Raw genomic sequence first — 20,697 nt, 5'->3', positions numbered from 1 at the left:
TATCCTATAATGATGTACTACAGTGGCAAGAAAAAGTTTGGACATCCCTGCTAAAAATTTCTGTTACTGTGAATAGTTTAGTGAGTAGAAGATGAACTAATCTTCAAGTTAATGATGAAACATTATTTTCAACATTTTAAGCAAGGTTAGTGTATTATTTTTGTTTTGTACAATATTAAAGTGAAAAGAGAACAGGAGCACCATACAACAGTTTTGGCACCCCAAGACATTTGAGCTCTCAGATAACTTTTACCAAGGTCTCAGACCTTAATTAGCTTGTTACGGCTACGGCTTGTTCACAGTCATCGTTAGGAAAGGCTAAGTGATGCAAATTACAGAGCTTTAGAAATACTCAGACTCCTCAAACTTGTCCCAACAATCAGCAGCCATAGGCTCCTCTAAGCAGCTGCCTAGGGGCTTTGAAAATTAAAATAACTGATGCCCACACAGGAGGAGAAGGCTATAAGAAGATAACAAAGCGTGTTCAGCCATTTCCTCTGTTCGCAATGTAATTAAGAAATTGCACTTAACACGAACAGTGGAGGTCAAGTTGAGGTCTGGAACACCAAGAAAACTTTCTGAGAGAACAGCATGTGGTGATGCTAGAAACACAAATCAAAACCCCCATTTGACCTTCAGTAGGATTTAGCAGACTCTGGAGTGATGGTTCACTGTTCTACTGTGACACGACACCTGGACAACTATGGCCTTCATGGAAGCGTCATCAGAAGAAAGCCTTTCCTGCACCCTCACCACAAAATTCAGCATCAGAGGTTTTCAAAGGAACATCTAAACAAGCCTGATGCATTTTGGAAACAAGTCACGTTGACTGATTAAGTTAAAATAGAACTTTTGGGCAACAATGAGCAAAGGTATGTTTGGAGTATAAAGGTGCGGAATTTCATGTCAAGAACACCTCTCCAACTGTTAAAAACGGGGGTGGATCGATCAGGTTTTGGGCTTGTGTTGTAGCCAAAGGCACAGGGAACATTTCACTGGTAGAGAGAAGAATGGATTCAGTTAAAGCACATTCTGGGAGCAAAGATCACATTGTCTGTATAAAAGTTAAAGATGAAAAGAGGATGGCTTCTACAAGAAGATAATGATCCTAAACACACCTCAAAATCCACAATGGATGACCTCAATAGGTACAAACTGAAGGTTTTGCCAAGGCCCTTACAGTCACCTCACCTAAACATCATGGAAAATCTGTGGATAGACCTCAAAAGAGCTAGAACATATACATATAAGTTGAATATGTTCAGTTTTTATTATTAAAGATATGGACTTTTAATCTGGTATACATTTCATCCACAGCATCAAAAGAAGAAACATGCTGGACATGTTTTTTGTTTTTTTTACACTTTGTGAAATGTGTTTCGACTATGTTGTTGCTAAAAGACTTAATCAATCTTGTCGACTAATGACATGATTTTGGAGAGGGTAACAGTAGCCATTCATCAGTTTGCCACATGTCGTCCCCTCTCTCACTCCTCTATTCCTGTCTATTTCGATTGTTAACTCAGTCATACAGCAGATGTGGCAATCTGCTTTATGATGGAAACATTATGAACTAATTCGACCCTCACCGTGGACACAGAGCAGTGATCCAACGTCTCATCAGCAAACAACACCGTGTCTTTAATGAAAACAGCGCTGGCTCTCAGGACGAAGGAGGAGAACAGGTTGATGTGGATGTAGTTTCTGGTGCAGCGGAACTTTCTGAAATGAGGAGAACAGGGGGAAAGGAGGCTAACGCACATATACACAAATAGTACTCTGATCTCTTAAAGGTGCTATATGGAAGTTTTTGCTATCGCTACATAGTCAACGTTAGCATTAACAGCTATTTACTTACCAGTCTAGAAGAAACGTTTGGAGTTCAGCATCAAACTTCATTCCTTTACTCGCCAAGAGCTGTCTCCAGTGATGAAAAACAACGCCAACGTCAGCTCTTATTTTGCTTCTGTTTCTATCACTTCTTTTCTTATACAGAAGTTAGCATGCTAACCAGCTAGCCCCGGCCCAGCCAGTCCATCTCATAATACCACTTTGTGATAGTGAGCCACTGCAGCTTCCAGTTGGCCCTCAGTTCAGCATGAGAGGATGAGGAGGTAGCGCTGCCCAGAGGACGTATTCTAACCTCTTGTCTCGTAAACACAATGATGGCTCAAGCTCTTGGTAAGTAAACAGCCGTTAATGCTAACATTGGCTATGTAGCGACAGCAAAAACTTACATTTAGCACATTTGAAGCTGCATTATGGTGAAGACTCACTGGCAGTCAACAAATCAACGACAGAAACACCTCAAAGATGTATATAAATTAAGGTCATTGAGCTCCTCCAATACAAAAGCAAGCGTGATACTGAATTCTTACAGTTACATACATGATTAATTTGCCAAAATTATAAAAATCAGTTCAGCTTCTGAGGATTTAATGCGTCCAAAACAATTCACATATGCTTATATATATGTAAATCAATATTTTATTAGACAATCAAAAGAAGAAGGCAAACAACTGCCTGAATTTGCATATGTAAGATGATTCATAAGCCTGTGTACAACAGAGGCTTTACTAACAGTTCTTCGACTGAGTATGTTGATATTTATGTTAAAATTGTTACTAAAATACTGTTCTGAGAATCATCACAGTTGAGATACTACTCTCTAAAACAGCTTTATCTCAGTTTCCACCACTCTAAACGTGCATGTTTTGGATCTTCACTACACAAAAATCTCGGGTGAGGGAGCATCCTGGTTGTTTTGCCTTATTGCCCTCTGCGTGAGTGTGTGTCTAGGACAGTACATGCTATTCTGGTCTCACCTGAAGGCTGTGAACACCACTATGGCTGTAATGAGAGAGATGAGCGACGTGGCATAGCCCACAGTGTAAACCTGTCTGAACATAGAGAGGTAACTCGTCTGGAGACAGAGAAACAGATAGTTGGGAAAAAAGGGTGGAGAGAGAAAAAGAAAGGGTGGGTAAGTTGTGATGCTGTCAAATGTATGAATGGGAAATGGCTTGATTAGTGAAATGTCACACAAAATGTCTGAAACTGTGGATCTGACTGGGATCAATACAGGTGTTCTTCCATTATTATGCATATAAGCAATCAATAAAATAAAGCTTTGGAAGTGGGAAACTAATGAAAAGTTCACTGCAGTTATACCTTAATATCAAAGTTCTCAAAAAGTTGTCACCTTTAATTGTGCTGCCATTTGCTTTACAGTATGGTATCAAACATCTTTTAAGACTGTGTAACTTTTATGATTGTTTACAATTATTCTTGGAACAAAAGTATCACTAATGTTTTTTGTCCTTGCACTGAACATACAAATAGGGCTGAAGTGAAAAGGAGGCAGCGAGGGAGGAAGAGTGGAAAGGAAGCAGAGACAATAAGAATAAGCTCAACTGATTGGATTACAACAACATGTCTGTATACCTCAGATTCAGACTCGCTCTCATCACTGAAAACACAGGCATCCTCGTAGGGTGGATACATTTCTGACCAGCCGTCAACAGTGCAGTTCCTGTAAACATACCCTGATGTAGGAAAAGACAGCAAGGAGACAAGGAAAAATTCAACTGTTTTGACCACTGCAAAGATTTCTATAATACATCATACAGTCTGTTTGGAAGCTTAATGAATCTGTTTTTCTTCACACGTGTGTACATTTCTGTCTCAGTTTATACTTATTCACATGTATCTTAATCAACCAGCATGGCTGGCCAACTACACATTTGGCTAATACTCTTAAAACTCTTGGACTTTATCTGAATTAAAAGGGTTTTTAGTGTTTTTTCTCTGAAAACAGCTGCCCGTCGCAGCCAAAAATGACGCAATGTGAGTGATGAGAGTTAACCAAAACAGAAAAGCTGTGGGTACGACTGAACAACGAGCTGAAACTCACTATAATGCTTCGTAAAGCTGAGGCGAGCTGCAAATTCAGGGGATAATTCTCTGTACGTTCATCACTAAGACCAACCCCTTTTCACATTGTCATTTGTTGCATTGTTATTATAAAAATATTGATTATAGCTGCTGTAAGTAAAAGATATGAATACCTGATCCACCACTGTTGTGGTCCTGCAACCCTGTGCAAAAAGTTTAGCCTACATGCGTATAGTTTAAAGCTCACAATCTGTATTGACTAATTACCAATTCCAAAATACCAATTCAATTTATTCTGGTTAATAACAGTCTTAATAATAAAATTCACTACACTAAAACCTTTAACTGTATATAGTCGTAAAATCCTGTAGCCTCAGACACAACAATAGTGGGAAACATCATCTTAAAAACAAACAAAGAAAAAAGCTCATCTTACTGCCTCAAACTGCCTCATTTTCAGTTTTAATGATCTTTCTAAGTTTATTTTCTCATGCATAAGAAATGGTTTTGTAAAATCCTGACCTATAAAATCCAAGTGATTTACAATACAGTCTCTGCAGGGGCATCAGTGTATGTATGTGTATTGCATGCTTTTGTGCCGATGCCAATGACTGCAATTGTCATTTCTGATTTTTCTACTTTTTTCGCGCTAGCTCACTCTCCTTTTCCTTTTAAATTACATACTGCAGCCACTTTGTTATGGAAAGTTGTCATTCCTGTGCACTTGAATATTAGCACATTTGGATCTTTCGCTACACTGACATTTCCTCTCTGGACCATTTCACTCCATTAGTGCTTTCAGTCAGAAAACATTTGAAGCTTCCATGTCCTTGTTCACGTCTACTGACATTCAGTCCTGGTTAATGTCCATTTGGAAACAGCAGGCGTCGGGAGAAGGTTGTCAGCTGTATCGCTCCCTGCACTGCTGTGTTTGTGAGTTTTTGCATCGAAATGTGTATGTCACAGATAAAACATGCAGGCATTAGTTAGACTGTTGTGCCTTTGTTTGAACAAAGAGACACAGAAATGCACAGCAGTGGGTTTTCTCTATTCCCTTTGAGCAGAGCAAACAGGAGCCAGCCGAGTTCAAATGCTGCCAACTGCACCGCTGAAAGCAAAGACTCTTGTGTGTTTGGGTGATCTGCAATTCAGATCATAATGCGCCACGATTTCCATCAAGCTAAAGGAGGAAATAACATTATTCCTTAATGATCCTGACCTTACCTCCATTAATGATCCTATCATAATGACAATCCTAACAAGGTTATACAGCACAAACACTGTCACATTTTTTTATTTACAGTGTCTGCATACCTTAAGACTGGAAGCTGGAGGTTTCCATTTTAAAAGAATTTACTAGCTGTCATATAAACACTAATTTACAGATGCAAATGATTAACAATTCATACCACTTCATTTTTTAAACAATTAAAATTACTTGTTGAAGAGTAAATAAACACCAACCTGTTCATGCTTGCTCTAAGCTACTGTTTTAAAAAGGACAATAACTCTAAATATAAAACATCTTACATTCAAAACTCTTTTACTCTCATGACTATATTATTATAACTTAACAAACATGTCTCTCTTGGTGTCATCAACACTATCTTTCTGGAAAGACAAATCCTACAACAGCCTAAGAGGATGTCAGATTGTGGTGTATGCACCCTGCAGACAAGATTTCGAATCATTTCGTCTGCCAGAAATCTCCCAGAGCAAATATATATTCTTGCCAACAAACATACATGAATAATTCATACTGTGCTCCTTAATAAGAGTGACTCCCTCCTGCATTAGTGCCGCTGATTTTACAGTACAAGATCATTATACCTAGCACTGGAGCGACACTGCACCATCACAGAATAGGACTTGTACATTACCTTCTGTCTTTTAACTATTATGTGATTAGATGATTGGGAATTAGATGTTCTTTTCTGTGTTTGCATGTCAACCTCAGTCTAAACAGACAAACCTTGATTGCTGGAAAAATGTTGAAAGACTTCGGAGCAGGATACGTTGACCACCTGCCCGACTTCAGCTCTCGGCCAACATCTGATCTCGTCCCACTCTGTTTTACATCCTACAATCAGAGACAAAGCAGGAGTGAATTAAGTCTCTCAATCTCTTTGTCATCAATTTGAGTAATTCAACAGTAAAGTTGGACCCATAGCCTCTATATTTGTTTAGTGCAACATTACTCCCAGTACAGGGGGTGGCGACCTTTTTTGCATGTAAAACCTCTGTATTTTTCTCCCCTTATTTAGTTTTTGCCTCCAAACTCTCCGCCCTCCAATAAAGACGAAAAATAATCTAAAAAATCGTTACTTCCACAGCGTCAAACATATGTGTCAGGAAACTCCATTTCTGACCACAATTTCGGCGTTCATACCACTCACTGTTTGGTACCTCGTTAAGCTCATTTGTTTTTCTGAAGACCTTTACATTATATTTAAAGATATTCGTGTTTTCTTCTAGAAAGCTCTGTCCTTTCAAAGCAGCAGTAGCAAGTTTGTTTTACCCCTCAGTGGTGGAGAAGGGGGGTGTCATCGCATAAAAAAAATTAAATTTATGTACATACTCTCATACCCTGTTTACTGTTTGCATAATTTCTTGGGTCCGTCTTCTTTTCATGTTTAATCTGAGTTCATGCATTCTGCCAGCCCTGGTTCACCACATTAATATCATCTGATTAGTTCTGTCTGCTGGACTGAAGCTGTCACATACATTTCTTCAGAAGGCAGCATGGCAACGTGAAAAAGTGAGATATCATCTGATTTTCTTGGTTCTTCAGGGCCTGGACTCTGAAACTTAATGGGTAGTATTCTGTTTTGAATCCTGAAAGGCTTTTTTGTTTTCTGAAATGCTGTTGTGTTAGCAGCATTGCTCTATGGATAGCAATGTCGTTGTTGTTAGCATGTTAGCATACCAACATTAGCAGCGAGAAAGTGCCGCTGTGCCTCAGTGCAGCCTCAAAGAGCAACTAGCACGGCTGTAGATTCTTAGTCATCTTTGAAATGTCGTCATTTCTGTAATTCACATGTGATGCACACTATCTGTATAGTATCAACATTATTGTGTGCCTGTAAATGTGTCACCGTGGAAAAGGGGATCCAGTGCTATTTATTCACTGGCCAAATGCCTCGCATTTGAGATTATTTCTGACAGACTCTAGCATCCCATTCTCACAGCATCCCATACATACAGTACATACAGGTGACCTGATTACCCAGTCTCTTACTTCTAGTGTAAGAAAAAGAGGATATTTCTATTAATCCTGACCTAATAAATCTATATAAGTGCATAAAACCAGATGACAGGTTTTGTACTTAGTCCAGCAGAACTGCTCTCGCCTTGTCTTGTTTATGTAAATGGATTACAGTAAGAGCTTTTGCTTACTGTCACACACACCAAAGTATTTCTATCTGCTGCCCTACATTTTCCAATTTCTGGATAAACCTGGGATTACCTATCGGTATTTAATGAACTAATTTACATATCAGTGTTTTCTGTCCCTGACATGGTCTCAGGAGATAAGGTAACAGGTTTGACAGGAGGAAACGCATGAATGGACGGAGTAACTCCGCTCTGATACATATTAATCACAGTGATAAACTTACTGCAAATATCTGCAGCCATCCACCATTTTTGGTAAATGTTAACAGCGGGAATGAATTTTTTAAAAAAAAGCAATGCAAGGAGTTTTTTTTTTAACAGCGCTAAAGTGAGAACAAAATAATTTCAAATACATTTTCAGCAGGAAATCTAATCTCTGAAAAAAGTTGAAATTCCTCAGGCACTTTAAGTTTCCGGGAACATAAAAATGCCTCAAAAGGCCGGAAGAGATTTCTGAGTAAAACATCAACACAGCCTGTCTGCAGGTAAAATAAGGGTCCCTACTCTTCACTCAGCAGGATGTTGGCAGATGTTCTGAGCTGCGGCTGTCGTTCATTTCATTGCATTTATTCAGCCATACATTTAACATTTTCATAATTTGTGTGTGGCAAAAGAAGACATTGATCTAATCAAAGCATGTAGAGACAGAAATGAACAAATAAAGTCCCTTACTATAATATTTAAATCCGTTTTCATTTAAAATTGATTGAGATGTTCTGGCTCATCTACTGGAAGGTAACTTAGCTGTTAAGATTTTGGTTATAACAAGACTGAAGAGTCTGCAGCCACACTGCTAGCTCTGTGCGGCTGTAATGCTCATTGTAAAGAATTCAAAACTGTTAGATGGACAAAAGTAGAAGTCGAAAATTTATTTTTGATCATCAGCAGTCATGGTAAAATAAATGTAATAACAGGCCAGAGGGAGGTATCAAAATAAAGGTCTTTGACAATCTACTGTACGTCAGAAGAGTTTATCAAGCTGTGAGCAAGAAAGTGGATATATTACAAAAACTGTACCTTCAAAAACTCACAAGCACTCACACACAAGCGCACACACAAACTCATATGCATACCCATTGTGCCTATATATTCCCCTTATGCGGGAATAGTTAGTAATAGTTTCAGAATATAGGATATAGCACAGGGGAGGCAACTGCACAGGATAAGTATTTCACAGAGTTAGGTTTTGCATGGTATAAATATTGTCTGGGAGGGGTTCTTTCAGTGCAGAGTTCAGTGTGGTGATGGCCTTGGGATAGAAATTGTTCTTTAATCTTGTTGGGCATGCTTTGATGGACCTGTAGCGCTTTCTTGAGGGCAGAAGGACAAACAGGTGATGGGCGGGGTGAGATGGGTCTTTTAAGATGCAGGATGCCTTCCGAAGGCAACGAGAGCTTTAGATGTCTTCCGGGGCAGGCGGATGTGTGTTGCTTATCTTCTGGGCCACTTTGATGACTCTTGGCAAAGCCTTCCTCAAAGCCTCAGAACTGTTCTCCTTAACACACTAGGATCCCATGTGTGAGGACACTCTCAAATGAGTAGTGGTAGAACGACACTAGCAGCTTTTGTGGTTTGTGTTTCTAAACATTTAGGCATCAAGTATTTATAATAACTTAGGTGCTAGTTGTCATATCTGTACAGTTTGCACACCATCAGTCTTTTCATAAATTCAAAGTAGCACTAAACACAAAGTGCAGATGAGGCTGAGGGTGATGGCTGATGACTTGAATTTGGATCTTCGTGAAAAGTCAGAGGATCACCAAAGTTCACAAAGACCTTTATTTTCTGCACACATTTTCATGGTGGTCCACCCAACAGTTGTTGCGTGAATCTGCTGGTGGCTCTAGAGGAAAAGTCAGGGAATCATTAAGATCCATCCTCTGGGGACCTTGAATGTCTCTGCTAAATTTCATGGTATTCTATCAAATAAGTGTTGAAATATATCAGTCTGGACAAAAGTGGCCGAACAACCAATGTTGCCATCCCTACAGCCACATTGTTAGTGGGGCTATAAATCAAAAAGGTGTCAATGTAAGAAGACAATTTGGTTTATACGACCTTAACAGTGTTATCATTTAACTTTAGTAAACATAATTTGAAACAGGTTTATTTTTTTTTAAAAATGGTCAAATGTATGTAACTATACACTGGGCCTGTTCTTTAATCACCTATCCTTAAAAATGAATTAAAAATAAAATTTATTACAAAAAGTGCATGCCCGGTGGCATGAACTTCAGGTGATGTCAGCTATCCTCTGTGGCTGCTGACCATAATCATAGAGACAGCAGTGATTTACAGGCAGCAATCAGTCTGGTGAAATATACATTTTCTCTCAGTGTCTTATTTCATTTGTACAAAGCCAGCGTATCTAATCCATTGTCCACCCCTTCTCCTGTGTTTCCCTCTAACAAAACCAACCACTCATATCCAATCAAGTGGTCTGAAGAAAATTATGTCACCTTCAACGTAATCCTTGGAAAGGATAGTTGGGCAGTGTTATGCAATTATTCACGGAGAATGTGGGACTTCGATGATTCACATCAGCGTCTCCTCTGTCGCTGTCAGGCTGACTCAGACTGATATTTCTGAATCTGAGGATCTTGGAGGGGCAGAGGGATCGTGTTGAAATGCAGTTTCTCATTGTCTGCCATATTAGTGACTGTTTGCTCAATGAGTTGTTGTCTAAGGAGTGGCACCATGAATTGTGGGCTTTGCACAGCAGTTGACTCAAGTGCACAACCGAAACACTACCGCCACATATTTTACTTTATGTGGTGTCATATAGGCTGCAGGTTTTATTAGATATCTGTTTTAACCATTCTAATGATGTTACTCTAGGGATGGCAGCATCAAATCTGTCGGTCTGCCAGCTGGTCCACCACTTTGGTCCAGACTGAAATAACTCAAAAACTGCTGGATCGATTGTCATAAAAGTTTTGTACAGACACTCGTGGTGCCCAGAGGATCAATCCTAATGACATTTCCTCCAGCGTCACATTTGTGGTTTTGAGTGAAATATTGCAACAGCCATTACATGAAAATTGCTACAAACATTCATGTTCCTCTCAAGATGGACTATAAAAACTTTGGTGATTTCTTAATTTTTGATTTAGAAAGTTCTTCAGTTCTTCATGGCCTGGATTCCACAAGATATTGGAAGAATTCCTTTGAGATTTTGGTCCATGTTGACATGATTATATCACATATTTTCTGCAGATTTGTCAGTTGCATATTCATGCTGCCAATCTCCCTTTCTGCCACATCCCAAAGGTGTTCTATCAGATTCAGATCTGGTGACTGGGGAGGCCACTGAAGAATACCTAACTCGTTCCCATGTTCATGAAACCAGTTTGAGATGACTTTTGCTTTGTGACGTAGTGCATTATCATGATGGAAGTAGCCATTAGAAGATGGTAAATTGTGGCCATAAAGGGATCAGCACCAATATTCAGTTAGCTGTGGAATTCAAACCATGACTGATTGGTTTTAAGGGGGCCAAAGTGTGTAAAGAAAACATTCCCCACACCATTACACCAACACCACCAGCCTGGACTGTTGGCACAAAGCAGGCTGGGTCCATGCATTCATGCTGTTGATGCCAAATCTGACCCTACCATCTGCAAATCTCAGCAGAAATCAAGATTCATCAGACCAAGCTAAGATTTTTCAGTCTTCAGCTTTCCAGGTTTGTTGAGCCTGTGCCCACTGCAGCCTCAGATTTCTGTTCTTGGCTGATAGGAGTGAAACCCAACGTGGACCCCTGCTATTGTTATTCATTCTGGGATGCTTTTTTGGTCATCACAGTTGTAAAGAGTGGTTTTCTGAGTTACCTTTAGCCTTTTTGTCAGCTCCTACCAGACTGTCCATTCTCCTCTGACCTCTCATCAACAAGGCGTTTCTGTCCACAGAACTACCGCTCACTGGATGAATTTTGTTTTTCGCACCATTCTCAGTAAACTAGAGACTGTTGTGTGTGAAAATTCCCGGAGATCAGCAGTTTCAGAAAAACTAAAAACCAGCCTGTCTGGCACCAACAATAATGTCATGGTCAAAGTCACTGAGATCACATTTTTCCCCTGTTTGATGTGAACATTAACTGAAACTCCTGATATAGCTTTATATGTATAATTTTTCTCCATATAAAAACTTTTAGCCCGTGATGATGAGGTTGGGTGATGGTGCTGAATGTACTCCAGGATTTTATGTTATTCCATTACTTGATGTAAATTGTGTTCTTGCATGGTATGTTTTAGCTTTATTTATATTTTTTTCATTATGTATTTCATTATATTTTATGTGCTTTCTGTTTAAGTTTGCATGTCTTGTGTCTTTTACCTGGCAGCAAGACAAATTTGTTCTTGGGGACAATAAAGTTAAAGTTGAAGGTTATATTATTGGACTCTAAATTCTAAAATCTTGGTTTTGGCGATTACCCTAGTATTGCTAATCAGCTGCACATGCGAACACCAGTAGTCTTCTGCCCAAAACCTGACGGTGGGAGAACAACTCGGCTTCAGTCTACACAAGACAATTACTTGAAAAATTTTACTTCAGAATGAATTACGCCCCAAAAAACAATGCTAGTCAAATGCATCTTGTTGTGAGGGAAGGACTACTGGATAAGACGATAAAAAGAGGCAAAGAAGTACTGGGTTGAAAATAAAGGATGTGGTTACAAGCTTGCAGTTAACTATCTGTTGGGTTTCAGCTGGAAAAGAGAGAGGGAAAGAAAATTTACATCATCTTTATACCGGGAAGAAATATGTGTGCTGAGGTAATTAGTATTAGGGATTAAGGAATTTTATTCTGCAGTGTTGTGGTTATTTCACCGTGGTTACTGCCAAATCGGATTTTATGTCTCTAAATCTTAGATTTGGTGAGAGGGGAAACATCTTCTTAGCATGTTGTATGTGGGAGGTTTATAAATCCTAATAACATCCTAACAGAAAAACATGCATCTATTTGGTGAGGAAACAGCTTCCAAATTCAGTTTTCATGGCAGAGACAGTGGCACGCTTATGGGCACTTTGGTGGGAGGAACAAACAAACCAAACAGCTGTTTTATTTGCACAGACTCTGCTGCGGCATTAATGGCACTGACAAACAGGAGAGCTGAAGGTAGAGCTGATTTAATTACTGAACTTCAGTTGTTTCTGTATAAAATTTATCTGTCAGGGTTAATTTAATTGATGTTGGAGTAGAGTAGAGTAGTAGCAAGAAAGAAACAAATGAATTCATTAAAAGTTACAGACTTGTAGCATCATCATAAAGGTCTAATGTTAAGATGCATTAACATTGCTATCAGCTGAAACCCATAGTGCATATTGGATGCTCCACACAGATTAGAAAAGCAGGGACGGTGGCCAGGGTGCCAATCTGGTAAGCAAATGTGATGAAAATTATTGCTTCTCTGGAGCGCTGATGTGCACTGTCAGTAGGAATTAGGACAGTGACATATTCTGACACACTGACAGTCTGTGGGCTCACATAGAAAACAAAAGCCGTGGGTGTTTTGAAGTGCATCCCACAATTAGCTTTGGATGGTTTTCTGCTAATTTGTAACTTGACATGAGAAACATTAAAATTTTGAGGGAGGCTAGCTGGACGGCAGCAAAATACAGATTCATGATGATGATGATAATATTGCTTTTTAACAATGTTGGCCTGTTGGTTTGTCGGTCAGTTGGTCCACCACTTTGGTTCGAGACAAATATCTGAACAACTATTGGATGGGATGTTATGAAATTATATTACATTCATGGTTTCCAGAGGATAAATCCTAATGACTTCGGTGATCCAAAGACTTTTCCTGTAGCACCACCATGAGGTTGACATTTGTGGTTTTGACTGAAAAATATCGATATCTTTTGGATGAAGTTTTGTAAAGACATTCATGTTCCCCACAGGAAAAATCGTAATAACCTTAGTGATCCCTTAAAGCTACAGTATGTACCTTTTAATATTCAAAACATAGAGTATCTTAATGTGGAGAGGTGCTGTCAAATGCTTCTGTGACCCAGAAACACTGAACAGTCTGGCAGCAGCGGGGAGATATTCCCTTCTAAAGTTTTGAGCAAGCCTCGCCCTTCAAACCAATTATAGAAGTACCAAAGTCAGGGTGGGAGCTCAGGGCTGTCAATCAACATGCTTCGGGTCTCCTACTCCTCTTGCTCCAAGGCCTTAAGATGGTGTGAGCTGCTGGAAGACATCGCTATGTCTGACTCTTGGGCCAGCAAGCTCCTGATTTCTGCATTAGCTGAGAAAGCGAACATGACGAGGATGCTAACAGAGCGTAATGGAGCAAGGAGAGGGAGGGGTGGGAGGGGTGAGGTGGTTTGCTCTCCAATCCCATGCTAGCACAAGCTTGATTTCCAGAACTTGCTATTGTATCTGTAACTTTCCATCTAGTTCTATCATCAGGTCAGAATTTGAACTTTTCCAGTACTTTGGATTAGGCTTATCCCTTCAAAACTAATGACTTAGCCATTAGCCTCAGCTTTTTAGGTGAGCATCTTTGCACAACCTGCACCTGGGGTCCTGTCTGGTTGGGTAGATCCCCTCTATTGATCTTGTACTGAGTGCCTGTTCTTGTGCTGCCATGATTAGTGCTTCTGTAATGTCCTTCAGTCTAGCCTTTTTCCAGCCACTGGTAGGATTTCTTGATATCAGCCACTTCTTCTATCTGTCAGTGGTACATGCCGTGTAGGGGGTTTTCCCTCCATGATGATTCCTCCTCCTCTGATATCCAGACAAGAAAGCTCCTCACAATGCATGGAGGCTTTCACTCAAAGTCCAGCACCCTGAAACTGTACACTAAGCGGAACGAAGGAGGCCGAGGACTGGTGAGGACCCGAGCTTGAGAAAGACACACCACCAGCCCCCCCCCTGGGAGGGGGGTGAGATAATTTTACTTCACATTCAGTTGTGGTTGTTCAACTACTTCGATTTCAAACATGGTCAGACAGCGCATCCCACAAAATACTTATTTTGTAGCATAACCCTACCCTTAGCGTTGTCATTTTGTGAGCATGTTAGCATGCAGCCTCACAGAGCTGCTAGCATGACTGTAGACTCTTTGGCCTGTTTCCTATTGTTTCGGTGTTTCATTTGGAGAGCTTTACGAAAATGTGTCTTTTTTTACAGGTGGGATCCTTTGCACTGAACCAAAGCTATAAAGTTATCCAGGTTGTATACTTCAAGCTGTTTGTCGGATTGCTCTTACAGATTAGATTGCTTCCAAGTGCAAATGAATGTTTTATTGTCTGTCAAGTGGGGGAGTAATATTCCCATAAGGGAGTTCCCACTTCTAGATGCTTCAATTCAGATCTTTGCATTTGAGTCATACAGACAACTGAGAGTGATGTGACAACCTTGATGTGCTGATTATAAAAAAAGATTTCATAGTATGAGATTAGAGGCACAAAAGAAGGAGGCACAGTTATATGATCTGTGTTAAACATTTGTCCTCATTCATCCATAAAGCACAAGTTTTAGTGAAGGCAGAGAATACCATGAATTATGGAAACTTATACAGTTTCACTGGGACCGACATCCCTGTTTAATCAGAGGGGGAATTTTGAACTATCATGTTGGGAAAACCATAATGTTGTATTCCCTGGTATGTCTGTCAGCGTTCCAATTAAGAGTCACATCGAGATGCTGATGATAAATTTCAAAAATTTCTTTTCAGATCTACCAAAAGGGTTTGTCACCCAATGAACAGGGCTCTATTCTTAGGCCTTTATTAAAAGGCAGCTCTAGAGGAAGCTATACACGTAGCCACTTGAATGTCACCCCATTCAGGATTAACAGCGACATTTGAAATTACTTTGGACACAAAGTGAGTGCTTCCAGAGCACCGCTGGGGGAGGACCTGGATGACAACTTCATTTATTAAGCAGCACGCATTCGGTTCTCTAAGTGGGATCTTACGTTTTAAAGGGATTAAATTTTTGATGTTTAAAGTATATCCGAGTGTTTATTCAATGCCAGAAAGGACTGTTTTTTTTAATACCCTCAAGCCAAAGAATTAAAATGACTCAATGCTTCAAGAGAATTTTTGTCTGTCCTGGCTGGAAAAGCCTTTAAATTGTCATTTTATTCTACTTTAACTGAGAATAATAACACAAAAAATATTTATGTTTAGCTGTGTAAACTCCATTAAAACCTACAGTATTCAAATAGCAACATCTCCTTAGTAAAATTAGAACTTGATTGCTAATTTATTGAAAAATCAACACAAAATCACTGAGAAAATCAGTTGATTAATGGATACTTGAATCAAAAGAAAATTACTTGGCACGAAAACCCTTCATTCTAACTTTATTTTCAGTGTTTATTGATGCCAACAACTTTGAGGCATAAATAATTGGATTGCTGGTATACAAAAAGATAATGAATGACATTATAATGAAGCACAGATGTGTTAATATAAAATATGTCTTCATAGGAAAAGTTAAAATCGTTGAAAACACTGAATGAGCACTTGAAATGTCCTTATATCTGCTTTCAACTACATTAAAAGCCTTACACACAATTCCTTATATATTTATACACTGCTTATTAATCATAAATCGGCGGATTAAAGTAAAGTGTTAGAATCAATTTCAACTTTGACAATTGCTTAAATGGTTAAGTCTTTTAATTGCGAACAAGACCAAGAATCTACAGCCACATCGGCGGCTCTGTGAGGCTGTACTTAGGCACGATGGTGATTTGAACTAAATGCTAACTTCAGCACGATAACATGCTAACAATGACGATGCTAACCTGCTGCTGTTCAGCAGGTATAATGTTTACCGCGTTCAATATCTTAGTTTAGCATGTCGGCACGCTAACATTTGCTAACTAACAAATGCAGTATGATATTTAGTTTGGCGGGTATTTATTCATAAAACAAAATGTTGAACAAATTCAAAATTTGATCTGATGATGGCACTTAAATGAAAAGTCAGCGATCACCAAAGTTATTACTATTGATCCTGAGGGGGACATGATATTTCACTTCGAACCACAAATGTGAACCTGATGATGGCACTAGAGGAAAAGTAAGGGGATCGTTAAAGTCATTAGGATTCATCATCGAGGCACCATGGATACCTGTACTAAATTTCATGGCAATCCATTCAGTAGTTTTTGAGATATTTCAGTCTGGAGGAAAGGGGTCCAGCAAGAACTGACAAATCAACATTACCCTCCGCATGCTGCTATCTTGGCAAATATTTGCTGTTCCAGGTTCTCAAAAGATGAGGGTTTTCTGCTCCTCTCTATTTTATATCACTGTAAATTGAATATCTTTGTGTTTTGAATTGTTGATCAGTCAAATTGAGCAATTTGAAGACGTCACCTTGGGCTCTCAGATGTTCTGATGGATATTTTTCACTGGCCAATGGCAACACATTTACCACCAGGAGTCAGTCACTGATAATTTATTATTTCACAAGGGTGAAATTTCAACTCTGCATGACTCTCCAACTCTGCATGATTACATGTCACCTGCAAGGTTGGCATCACACTGATGGACGCACAAACACACCTACCTCGACAGTGAAATTCATCAGCAGGCATTTATCTGCGTAATGAGCAGCGGATGACAGCTTTGCACCCAAGTGTTGTGTTGCTCCGGTGTTTAGAGTCATCAGAGCTAATTAAGATCAAATTAGTCTGGAAATGTTAAAGTTCATCACTCTCATGGAGGGGAGTTGCCAGAGTGTTGTTATTCTGGGGCAGTTTCTGGTGAAGCAGCGAAGAGCTCGGCTTCAGTGATGCCGCCCGGTAAGCAGGCAAGCAGTGTGGCCCTCTGGGAGACGCCATGGTCATTAGTATAAAATGAACTCAATGAGTATGATTTGAAGGACAGGCAGGTGAGGCCTCACCAGGAGGAAGAACAGGTGTCAGTGTGGGTATAAGATCAGTATGACGATCAGTGGTGTACTGTCACTCTTTTCATGCACACCACAGATTTCAGTCATTCTCTGCATTTTCAGTCTTTTCAAAATAAGATGAGAAAAAATTATTGATCCCACACACGGAAATTAAAGCAGTGTCACACACTTGTTTTGCTGCTACGAGGGCAATAACTTCATTTTTAAGCTGCTTTCACAAGACATCCGCCAGCTGACAGTGGTGGAACAGGTGTTCAGATCATTTACTGAAGTGAAAGATGCCATAATGCACTATAAAAATACTCAGTTACAAGTAAAAGTGCAGCAATACAGGTCACAAAATCTAGTATCCAAAGTAAAAGTATTATTACTGGATGATTATTATTTATGCACTAACATGAAAGCTGTACTTTAATGTTGAAGCTGTTCAATCAGGAGCTAATTTGAACGGTTTTCTAAACTTTTTAATCTATAACATTGCATCATATTTTATAAACCAATCATGTGTTTTGTTAGTATATTCGTGATATTAAAGGAACTGTAACCATAGCTGTGAAATAAAAGTACTGAAGTAAAAAGTTTTTGCGTAAATTTTCCTCCTGAAATGTAATCGAGTTTTGGAGGTATAAAGTAGCATAAAATGGAAATACTCAAGTAAAATACAAGTACCTTAAAACTGTACAGTACTTGTAAATGTGAACGTACTTAGTTCCTTTCCACCACTGCAACTTGATTCTGTCTCCCAAGGGGGATTTTGTATTTATGGTTGTGGCCCAACAATATGCTTTTATACTTCACATGTATGAACGCTGTACACAATACCTTAGTTTTTATTTACTGTCTCTGTTTATTTGCTGTATACGTAGTAAATGCTCATAATGTATACTCATCTATTTTTTTTTGTTACCTCTCTCATCTATATGCTCCTGTTGTTTTTCTGCTCCCTTTTGCTGTGACACTGTAAATTCTCTTTGTGGGTTCACTAAAGTTTGTCTGATCTTATATTAAGAGTCCCGCTCCTCTCAATCGCGTTTTGTAATATGAGTTAAAATAATTATGATGTCTCTTTTATATGCATCAGGTTTTTTCTGCCGATATTCCTGGTGCAATTAAACTCAGTTGTAAACTCATGTGTTTAAAATTCTACTTAAATACAAGTACAGAAGTATTATCAGCTATATTTATTTAAACTTTTAAAAGTAAAAGTACGTGTTTTGCTTAAAATTCTTCCCTGTGACTAATATAATAAATTACATGTTTATACTGATGCATCAATGTATAAACAGCACTTTACTGTTGTAGCTGCTTAAGATGGAGCTAGTTTTAACAGCTACATGTACAGTTTGGTAGTTTATTACAGTGGTTCCCAGCCTGGGGCTCGGGCCCCGCCGAAGGCTGACGAGATAAATCTAAGAGGTTGTTAGATGATTAATGGGAGAGGAGAGAAGGAAAAACTAAGTTCTGACACAAATTCGGGCAACTTTTTCTAGACTTTTCTCTGATCTTTACTTTTTTGTGAAATATTGGTGAGTTTTACCTCCTTGGGCCTCAAACTGTTATTTAAAAGAAACCACGTGAGGGGTTTAGAGTAGAAATGTCTCTTTGGTGGCGCTGCTAACGACTCACAGACATCTGTAAGATGACAAGAGGAACAGACTCAGCTTTTTTTGTTAGAGGCCACACAAGCCAAAAAGATTGGGAACCACTGGTTTTATCATTCAACAGTGTGTTGCAGTGTATAAACTTATTATATGTTTTATTCCAATTTTGATCTTAAAAGTTACAACTAACTAAAGCCTTGAAACACTCAAGTAAAGCACAAGTACCTCAGTATTTGAGTAAATGTATTTAGCTACCTGTACAATGCTTATAAAGACAAATTATACGACTAACACCCAAAAAAACTATGAGGTTAAAGGCATATCTTTGGCATATGTAACTTTAATTAAACCATTGCTATTTAAGTGCTATGTAGTGAATCAGAGACAACTGGACATTTGACTGCATTTTTGGCCACTGTCAGTCAGTCACGTCTTGAAGTCACATGAGGGTTTCTCTTTTCTCCCTCATGTGCTCTAGCATTGATCAGGGGAGGGGTCAGGGCAGGGTCATAGCATGAATTAAGCGGAAAACTAGTGCTTACAATTGTGCACATATCACTCCAAAAGGAAAAAAATATCAGACGCCTCCATGGGTGTCTCTAATGTGCTGCTTTTTTTTTTTTTTTCTTGATTTCTGACTTTTGCGTGATGTCTTTTTACCCCCGCCCATATGAAAACTCCATTTTTAGTTTACCCCACATTCCTGTCTATTAAAAACCTCTCGCACTGCGCCAAGGTATCTCACTTATCTCTCAAAGTGTGTGTTTGCGCGCAGAGACACAAAGCAGCAGCAGCCGGAGCAGCAGCAGCAGCAGCAGCAGCAGCAGCATCATCCCACAGGAACCCACCGCTGTGGTCGCTCCGGTTTTGCGCCTCGCTCTTTCTCGTCCGGCTACAAATCTCCCGAGCCCTCAGGTGCTGGGAGATGATGGCGCAGTCCGGATGAATTGCTTCAGCCTGGAAACACGAGACAACTTAGTTATCTACAGTAAGTCAGGCACATACACCACAAGCCGATGCTCTTCCTCGCTTGTAGCCTGGAGGGTGGGGTGTGTGTGTGTGTGTGTGGGGGGGGGGGTTAATATGCGTAAATGGCTGCTGCAGTGGTGGAAATTATCAGCAGCAAACAGTCTATTAAACAAACATCTTCAACAGACACACCTCTTACTCCCTCAAGATTGTCCACTTTAGTCATAGAAACGCCTCAGAAGATTTTTTTTTAAAGTCAAAAACAAATAAAGAGTTTTTTTTAAACTTCCCTGCAAATTGAAGCTTTGCGAGTTGACCTAAGTTCATGGATGAGAGTGTTTCGGCCCAGATGTGAAGATTCCGCAGTGAGACAGTACGAAGGACAAACGAACCAACATGCCACTCACCATAGGCCTGTACCACAGATGAAGATAAAGGAAGAGGAATGTGAATTTCCTCTGCCGTCCTGGAAGCCTCCTACAATCCATTTCCATGTTCTCGTCTGTCTTGGTTATGTATCCCGCATCGGGCGGCGGTGCGAGCGCAAATCCGGGTTACTTGTTCCGCCGTGCCTCCTCAGGACTGACTTCTTCTCTGAAGCCGCGCTGTGAAAATGTTCTCTGTCAACCTCAAAATAGATGAATCCCTGTTTCTCCCTGCGAGCAGCAAACTTGTGGGAGTGGATGGCTGCTGATGTCGTACCCCCCCCCCCCACACACACACACACACACACACACACACACACACTTCTCTCTCTCTCTCTCTCTGTCTCTCTCTCTCTCTGCGTGTGTGTCTCTCAGGGAAGAGCAAAATCAGGTGAATGAAAACCTCCATTCACAGACACGGCAGCGCGGACGCGTGACACAACAAAGAGCCGGTTGCCCGATTCCAAGTCACAAAATGTAGGCTATTTTGCAGATGTCACAAACTGGCAGACGCCTCCTGTGCATGTCTCA

The 20,697-nt window shown here is 39.8% G+C and overlaps 1 protein-coding gene across 1 annotated transcript in view; it reads right to left on the bottom strand.

Moving 5' to 3' along the window:
- Positions 1-20,235, bottom strand: part of ghrhra (growth hormone releasing hormone receptor a) — a 30,667-nt gene extending 10,432 nt beyond the window's left edge. The window contains exons 1-6 of the mRNA XM_040143762.1: positions 20,149-20,235; positions 19,621-19,729; positions 5,867-5,974; positions 3,445-3,545; positions 2,826-2,923; positions 1,590-1,722 (exon numbers count right to left, since the gene is read on the bottom strand). Of these exons, the coding sequence (XP_039999696.1) occupies positions 1,590-1,722; positions 2,826-2,923; positions 3,445-3,545; positions 5,867-5,974; positions 19,621-19,729; positions 20,149-20,235 (636 nt within the window). The remainder of the gene's footprint in view (positions 1-1,589; positions 1,723-2,825; positions 2,924-3,444; positions 3,546-5,866; positions 5,975-19,620; positions 19,730-20,148) is intronic.
- Positions 20,236-20,697: the final 462 nt, after the last annotated feature.

Source organism: Xiphias gladius, chromosome 14, assembly GCF_016859285.1.
Source record: "Xiphias gladius isolate SHS-SW01 ecotype Sanya breed wild chromosome 14, ASM1685928v1, whole genome shotgun sequence".
NCBI lineage: Eukaryota > Metazoa > Chordata > Actinopteri > Istiophoriformes > Xiphiidae > Xiphias > Xiphias gladius.
Note: the sequence above shows the minus strand (reverse complement) of the source record. Positions and strands in the feature narration are given on the sequence as shown.